At 48.4% G+C, this 8136-nt stretch overlaps 1 protein-coding gene across 1 annotated transcript; it reads left to right on the top strand.

The window, feature by feature from the left end:
- Positions 1–1203: 1203 nt before the first annotated feature.
- On the top strand, positions 1204–7782 carry alkbh7 (alkB homolog 7). Its single transcript, XM_002940621.5, has 4 exons — positions 1204–1780; positions 4113–4286; positions 6136–6260; positions 7295–7782. Exons 1-4 carry the CDS (start codon positions 1463–1465, stop codon positions 7416–7418), a joined length of 741 nt encoding a protein of 246 aa, XP_002940667.2. The 5' UTR covers positions 1204–1462; the 3' UTR covers positions 7419–7782.
- The last annotated feature ends 354 nt before the right edge of the window (positions 7783–8136 follow it).

Here is an 8136-nt window from a genome sequence, read left to right as displayed (position 1 = left end):
CTCCTTCTTCTTGGGCTCCTGCTCCTTATTCGGCTCCTCGTACGGCGGAGACAGGTTCTTTTATAAGGTTGCGCCCGTGCGTACGTGTGACGTCACACGTACGCAACCTTATAAAAGGACCTGTCGCCGCCTTACGAAGAGCCGAGTAAGGAGCAGGAGCCCAAGAAGTCAATGGGGGCCGCAATGGGGGCTGCTATGTATGAGGTACTCACTATGGGGGCAATTGGGGGGGGTACTGTGTATGGGGGGGGCTCTGTGTATGGGGGGGGCTCTGTGTAAGGAGGGCTACTGTGTATGGGGGCACTGTGTATGGGGGGACACTGTGTAAGGAGGGCTACTGTGTATGGGGGGCACTGTGTATGGGGGGGCACTGTGTAAGGAGGGCTACTGTGTATGGTGGGGGCACTGTGTATGGGGGGCACTGTATGGGGGGACACTGTGTAAGGAGGGCTACTGTGTATTGGGGGCACTGTATGGGGGGGCTCTGTGTAAGGAGGGCTACTGTGTATGGGGGCACTGTGTATGGGGGGGGCACTGTGTAAGGAGGGCTACTGTGTATGGGGGCACTTTCTATGGGGGCATTGTGTATGGAGGGTACTTTCTATGGGGTGCTATCTATTGGGCCATCGTGGGCACTATTTTAAAAATGGGGTGTGGCAATTGGGGCATGGCCACAAAGTGGGCATGGCCAAGTCTTTTTGTCCCTCTTTTCATTTTTCAAATGTTGGGAGGTATGCTATTTTGAACCCCAGTCCGGGCCTTTAACTGTTATGCTTTTGTTTCAGCTGTTTATAATAGGCCCTATTAAGGGTGAAGACAAACTGAGGTACTAGTAGCAGCTACTTTTTTATGGCTACTAAACTCCAAACAATAGCCTGCCATAGACTATAATGGAAATTGCCTCTGTTAAAACACACGTAGAGACAATTATCAGTAAATGATCAGCATTGTCTATTTAAGTAGCCACGACAAGTAGCTGCTACTAGTAGCTCTGTGTGTCTTCACCCTAACAGTACTGAGGGGTTATATTTATATATAAGGAATTTTAGGTCACAAATCCCTAGGAATGGATTCTTGTAACAAATTCGCCTTCAGGTTGCAGTAAAACGAATCGTCAAAAGTATATTTTTTATCTCTGGAAATGTAAAGCACAGGGGCCATAGCGTCATAACTGCATGGGGTCTTTATTATATGCTTGCCATAATACAATTATTCTATGCAGTTAACTAAGAACCCATGGACATTTTCCAAAGCAACACCTGTGTCCTCGGACATTTGTTAAAGGTGACAGTTTTATGGAAGGCTGTAAAAAGAACTATGGAATTCGGCTGCGGTAATTTCCCGCACTTTGTGGTTCTGCCCTTAACTAATATGGCCGTAAGAAATACGCGCGCAGCTGTTTCAGCCAATCACAGCGCCACCCTCTACTACCGCTTCCCATAGTGCACCGCAAGGACACAAGATGGCGGCTGCATTCGCTGTTCCCGGTTGCCTTGGAAACATGAGACTCCTGGTCGGGCCCAGGTGCAGGGCGCATTACTGGGGTTCATTCCCGGCGGGGGCGCTGCAGTGGGGGTGCCGTCGTTCTTCAGCAGTACGCCTCAGCTCGTTACCCCCAGAGAACCTGCTTTCCGTTTCCTGTCAGTCATTGCTCAGCCGGCTGTGCCCCGGGCTTACAGTGGTGCCGGACTTTGTGTCCCCGGCGGAAGAGTCTGTACTGTTCGGGGAGCTGGAGCCTGTGCTGAAGAGAAAGCGCTATGAGGGAGGCCACTGGGATGAGGTTAGACATGGAGAGCAAGAGACACTGGGATAGTAGCCTTTGGGCTAATTAACCCCTTAGCAAATGTCATGGTTCATTAATTAGGGCCCCACAAGCGTACCTCCCAACAAAGGGATGGGACCACGCCCATTTTTGTGACCACACCCCCTAAATACCACTTACATTTGGCAGGTTATTTAAAGTTTGAACACATTTCTGGGCGTTTTGGGGTCCTGTTTTATGTGTTATTACAGTTTTGCTAATGAAGGTGAAGTTGCCCTTTAGGCTGCGAGTCTCTGTTCCCCCAAGAGACCTGTTTAGCTCAGGGGTCCTCAAACTTGACACAGACTGTTGGGGGGCCGGATCACCATCACCCCCCCATTGTCGTTGTCAAACTGTGGCCCCAACTGGTCGCATTCCACTCCCCACCCTCGTCGCCAAACTGTGGCCCAAACTGGTCGCATTCCACTCCCCCCCCCCTCGTCGCCAAACTGTGGCCCAAACTGGTCGCATTCCACTCCCCCCCCTCGTTGTCAAACTGTGGCCCCAACTGGTCGCATTCGACTCCCCCCCCCTCGTCGCCAAACTGTGGCCCAAACTGGTCGCATTCCACTCCCCCCCCCCCCCCCCCTCGTCGCCAAACTGTGGCCCAAACTGGTCGCATTCCACTCCCCCCCCTCGTTGTCAAACTGTGGCCCCAACTGGTCGCATTCCACTCCCCCCCCCCTCGTCGCCAAACTGTGGCCCCAACTGGTCGCATTCCACTCCCCCCCCCCCTCGTCGCCAAACTGTGGCCCCAACTGGTCGCATTCCACTCCCCCACCCCCTCGTCGCCAAACTGTGGCCCCAACTGGTCGCATTCCACTCCCCCCCCCCCCCCTCGTCGCCAAACTGTGGCCCCAACTGGTCGCATTCCACTCCCCCCCCCTCGTCACCAAACTGTGGCCCCAACTGGTCGCATTCCACTCCCCCACCCCCTCGTCGCCAAACTGTGGCCCCAACTGGTCGCATTCCACTCCCCCACCCCCTCGTCGCCAAACTGTGGCCCCAACTGGTCGCATTCCACTCCCCCCCCCCTCGTCGCCAAACTGTGGCCCCAACTGGTCGCATTCCACTCCCCCCCCCCCTCGTCACCAAACTGTGGCCCCAACTGGTCGCATTCCACTCCCCCCCCCCCTCGTCACCAAACTGTGGCCCAAACTGGTCGCATTCCACTCCCCCCCCCTCGTCGCCAAACTGTGGCCCAAACTGGTCGCATTCCACTCCCCCCCCCTCGTCACCCAAACTGTGGCCCAAACTGGTCGCATTCCACTCCCCCCCCCCCCTCGTCGTCAAACTGTGGCCCAAACTGGTCGCATTCCACTCCCACCCCCTCGTCGCCAAACTGTGGCCCAAACTGGTCGCATTTCCCCCCCAGCCCCTCCCCCCCAGGTGCTCCTTTCGTTCCCGCTGAGTCCTACCTGTTCCAGTTCCCCCCGGTCTGCCGTCCGTCCTCCCTCTCGGCTCCCCGCTGAGTCCTCTCTCTCCGCTGTCAGGGGTGAGGAAGCAGTGGGGGGGCCGGGTAAATTCCCCTGGGGGGGCTGATCCGGCCCGCGGGCCGTAGTTTGAGGACCGCTTTGTTTAGCTTATTAGATACAATTGTATCTCAGTGCAGGGGGGCATTTTACCTTTCTGGGCTCTGCCAAAAGCCCACTTATTTAATTAAATGTGAGAAACAATGTATCTAAGTGCAGGGGACTCTCGTTAAGATTTCTGGGCTCTGCCAAAAGCTACTTTTAATTAAATTTGTATCTTTTTTTAGCTTCAGTGCAGGAGATCTAAGGGAAATGAGGGACTTTTCAGTAAGAATCGGGACTGCGGGTTGAGCTTTCAAAAGAGGGAAAATCAGTAGGTTCTGGGAGTACTAGCCAGAGACAAAGTTGGTACCTTCAGCCATTTAGTACATTACAGTCACATGACGTTTAGAGGTGTATTTATTAACCTTGGCAATAGACATCACTGGCCCATAGCAACCAATCAGCAATTGTAACGGCCACCTACAAGTTAGAAAACAAAAGCAAAGATCTGATTGGTTGCTATGGGCAACATCACCGATGTTCAGCAATAGTCCAGTGTAGAATTTTAGCAGCTATATGGTTGCTAGGATCCCAATTGCCCTAGCAACCAGGCGGTGGTGTAAATAAGAAATTGGAATATAAATAGGAGTCTGAATAGAAAGATAAGTAATAAAAAGTAATATTGTACCCTGAATGAGCAAGTGTTTTTTTTTTGGCTGCGGGGCTCAGTGACCCCCTTTTTGAAAGCTGGAAAGAGTGAGAAGAGGAAAGCAAATAATTTGTCTCTTTGCCTTTAGGCTATCCATGGCTTCCGTGAGACAGAACGCTTACAGTGGTCCCCAGAGAACTCGGCCGTCTTACAGAGGGTGAGAGAGAAAGCTTTTCCCCCCGGAGAGGAGCAGCTGTCGCTTGTTCATGTCTTGGATCTCAAGAAAGAAGGGTATATCAAAGCACATGTTGATAGTGTAAAGGTAAGTGTGCTCTAAACGGGTCCTTTAAAGGGGATGTCAGCCCAAAAATAGGCATTTTGCTTATGAAAGAAACTCCTTGCAGCTTTCAAATGGGGGTCACTGACCCCGGCAGCCAAAAAATGATTGCTCTGTGAGGCTACAATATTATTGTTATTGTTGCTTTAAATAACGGTCTTTAGGTCCTTTCCTATTCATATTCCAGTCTCTCAACCCACTGCCTGGTTGCTAAGGTAGTTTAGATCCTAGCAACCAGATAGCTGCAGAAACTTCAAACTGTAATACTTGAACAAACAGTGAAATAACTACTAAAAAATGAAGACCAATTGCAGTTTGTCTCAGAATATCACTCTCTACATCAACTAAAAGTTAACAACCCCTTTAAGCCAAGACAATAGCAATTCTGTAGCAATATACACACAAAATACATTAATTTTGTATTCTGTATTTGTTAGCAATGGTTATACATGAATGAACTGCAAGAGTAATAATAAACATGTACCTTTGGGGTGTTCTGAGCAGCCTCCCAGAAGCAGTATTTCCTATAGCTGCTGATATGTCCATTTTGTAAACAGAGCACAAGAGTTCAGGTTTTTGATCATTATTCCCTATGGGACTTGCCCAATCAGCAAAGAGTTATGGCTTTAGCTCTGACAACAGTAATTTTGACTGAATGAGGGACTGTTCTCTGCACATCAGGTCCTGGGTATGACACTTCTTTTATACAAAGTGCTGTTCTCTGGATATCAGGCCCTGGGTATGACAGTCCTTCTAAACAAGGTGCTGTTCTCTGGATATCAGGTCCTGGGTATGACTCGTCTTCTAAACAAACTGCTGTTCTCTGGATATCAGGTCCTGGGTATGACTCGTCTTCTAAACAAACTGCTGTTCTCTGGATATCAGGCCCTGGGTATGACAGTCCTTCTAAACAAGGTGCTGTTCTCTGGATATCAGGTCCTGGGTATGACTCGTCTTCTAAACAAACTGCTGTTCTCTGGATATCAGGCCCTGGGTATGACAGTCCTTCTAAACAAGGTGCTGTTCTCTGGATATCAGGTCCTGGGTATGACTCGTCTTCTAAACAAACTGCTGTTCTCTGGATATCAGGTCCTGGGTATGACTCGTCTTCTAAACAAACTGCTGTTCTCTGGATATCAGGCCCTGGGTATGACACTTCTGCTAAACAAAGTGCTGTTCTCTGGATATCAGGCCCTGGGTATGACACTTCTGCTAAACAAAGTGCTGTTCTCTGGATATCAGGCCCTGGGTATGACAGTCCTTCTAAACAAAGTGCTGTTCTCTGGATATCAGGTCCTGGGTATGACTCGTCTTCTAAACAAACTGCTGTTCTCTGGATATCAGGTCCTGGGTATGACACTACTTCTAAACAAAGTGCTGTTCCCTGGATATCAGGTCCTGGGTATGACACTTCTTCTAAACAAAGTGCTGTTCTCTGCACATCAGGCCCTGGGTATGACACTTCTGTAGTTAAAAGATGAGACCCAAGTATTTGCCAAGGAGCAGAAAGTGAAAAGTAATTTCTGTCTGTTCATATACTAGCATACTGCTCTGCATCTGTGCACTGTGTCTATTGTACAGACTTAGCACTGTGTCTATTGTACAGACTTAGCACAGGGTCTATTGTACAGACTTAGCACTGTGTCTATTGTACAGACTTAGCACTGTGTCTATTGTACAGACTTAGCACTGGGTCTATTGTACAGACTTAGCACTGGGTCTATTGTACAGACTTAGCACTGGGTCTATTGTACAGACTTAGCACTGTGTCTATTGTACAGACTTAGCACTGTGTCTATTGTACAGACTTTGATTTTACCCTCCTCTGTTATAGTTTTGTGGCAGCACCATTGCTGGGATTTGCCTGCTGTCCAGCAGCATCATGCGCTTGGTATCCGTGGATAATTCTGAAGAAAGAGCCGACCTACTGCTACCCAGGCGGTGCCTTTATGTGTTGAGGTTAGTGGGGAGCAGTAGACCTATAGTGTGGTGGTGGGGAAATAATAAATATATTATTGCTTTATTAAAAAGTATTGGCCAATAACAGGTAGACTGATGTCTGCCTTTAGCTCTTATTGGAACCTCAACCCTTATCCGAAGATTATATTTCTTCTAGTGTTGAACTGTTTTTAGTGAGACACTGCTATTCTACTTAAAGGGATACTGTCATGATTTTTATGGGGTACATATTATTTCTAAATGACACGGTTACATAGCAAATAATTCCCTCTGCCATTTAATCTTTTATTCTTGAACCAACAAATGTATTTGTAGCTGTAATATTGGTGTGTAGGCGCCATCTCAGTGCCTTGTGCCTGAGTCTGAGCTTTCAGCCAGCGCTACACATTAGAACTGCTTTCAGCTAACCTATTGTTTCTCCTACTCCCATGTAACTGGAGGAGTCCCAAGCCGGACTTGGATTTCTTACTATTGAGTGCTATTCTGATACCTACTGGGAGCTGCTATTTTGCTCCCTTCCCATTGTTCTGCTGATCGGCTGCTGGGGGTGAGGAGGGGGATATCACTCCAACTTGCAGCGCAGCAGTAAAGTGTGCCTGAGTCTGAGCTTTCAGAAGGAGCCAGCGCTACACATTAGAACTGCTTTCAGCTAACCTATTGTTTCTCCTACTCCCATGTAACTGGAGGAGTCCCAAGCCGGACTTGGATTTCCTACTATTGAGTGCTATTCTGATACCTACTGGGAGCTGCTATCTTGTTCACTCCCCATTGGGGGGCAGGGCGTGAGAGGAGGGGGGCCCCACAATATTTTGTTGTGAGGGGCCCTTTGATTTCTGATGGCGGCTTTGTAGAGCAGTATAATGGAATGGACATAGAAGGAGTGAACAGAAACTGTCTCGCCATTAAGCTCCATGTTTTTCTTTGGTGCCCTAAACCTCTCGATGCCAGAGCTTGTGTTTAGGTAGGATCTTATGTGCAGTGCTACATGGAAATCCTTCCCTGCTCTTACCCCTATAACCTCTCTCATTTTCCAGCGGAAAGGTTCGCTATAACTTTACTCATGAAATCCTACGGGACGAGGAGTCCTTCTTCAATGGGGCACACGTTCAGCGAGAGCGCCGCATCTCTGTCATCTGCCGGAATCTGCCCGCGAGCTGAGGCAAAGGTTCTGCTCAACTGCCAGACTTACCCACACCCAGGGGCTGGATTGTCACGGTGACGTCAAGCCGAATCAATGGGCTAAATCTATTGATGACAAAAAAGAAAATGGAAATGGTGGTGATATTCCTGTCTTCCTGTTCGTACACTTAAGGCTCTTCCAAAGCCAGCTGAGGATTCTGGGAATTTTCACCCAAGGGCAGCCAATGACTGTCTCTACATAATATCTGATCACTATGATGCTATTGGATATTTTTTTATATCGACCTTTGCCTGCTGATTGGGCTCTGCCATCTTGAATCTGGGAAGTTTACGCCAATAAATAAGATCCATTTATTTCAAATAAAGTACAATTATTTAGTCAGGTCCTAGTTTTTATATCCTAGGAACTCGCCAGCGACTTGCTCCCTAATCTCACGTGAGTATCTTTGTTTTCAAGTACAGGTATAGGACCTGTTATCCAGAATGCTCGGGACCTGGGGTTTTCTGGATTAGGACTCCTTCCGTAATTGGGATCTCCATACCTTAAAGGGGTGGTTCATCAAGTAAACTTTTAGTATGTTACAGAAAGCCCTATTCCTAGCAACTTTGCAATTGGTCTTCATTTTTTTTTTTTTTTTATAGTTTTTGAATTATTTGCCTTTTTCTTCTGCCTCTTTCCAGCTTTCGAATGGGGGTCACTGACCCCGGCAGCCAAAAACTATTGCTCTGTGAGGCT

The sequence above is a fragment of the Xenopus tropicalis genome, chromosome 3 (assembly GCF_000004195.4).
Source record: "Xenopus tropicalis strain Nigerian chromosome 3, UCB_Xtro_10.0, whole genome shotgun sequence".
In the NCBI taxonomy this organism is placed as follows: Eukaryota; Metazoa; Chordata; class Amphibia; order Anura; family Pipidae; genus Xenopus; species Xenopus tropicalis.
This window is presented reverse-complemented; position numbering and strand designations above follow the sequence as displayed.

What these genes read in the sequence shown, in the direction of transcription:
- alkbh7 (XM_002940621.5), top strand. Translation starts at nt 1,463, where the DNA reads ATGGCGGCTGCATTCGCTGTTCCCGGTTGCCTTGGAAACATGAGACTC. An exon ending in AGGGAGGCCACTGGGATGAG is followed by an intron (nt 1,781 to 4,112) that starts GTTAGACATGGA and finishes CTTTGCCTTTAG; the next exon opens with GCTATCCATGGCTTCCGTGA. An exon ending in CACATGTTGATAGTGTAAAG is followed by an intron (nt 4,287 to 6,135) that starts GTAAGTGTGCTC and finishes CCTCTGTTATAG; the next exon opens with TTTTGTGGCAGCACCATTGC.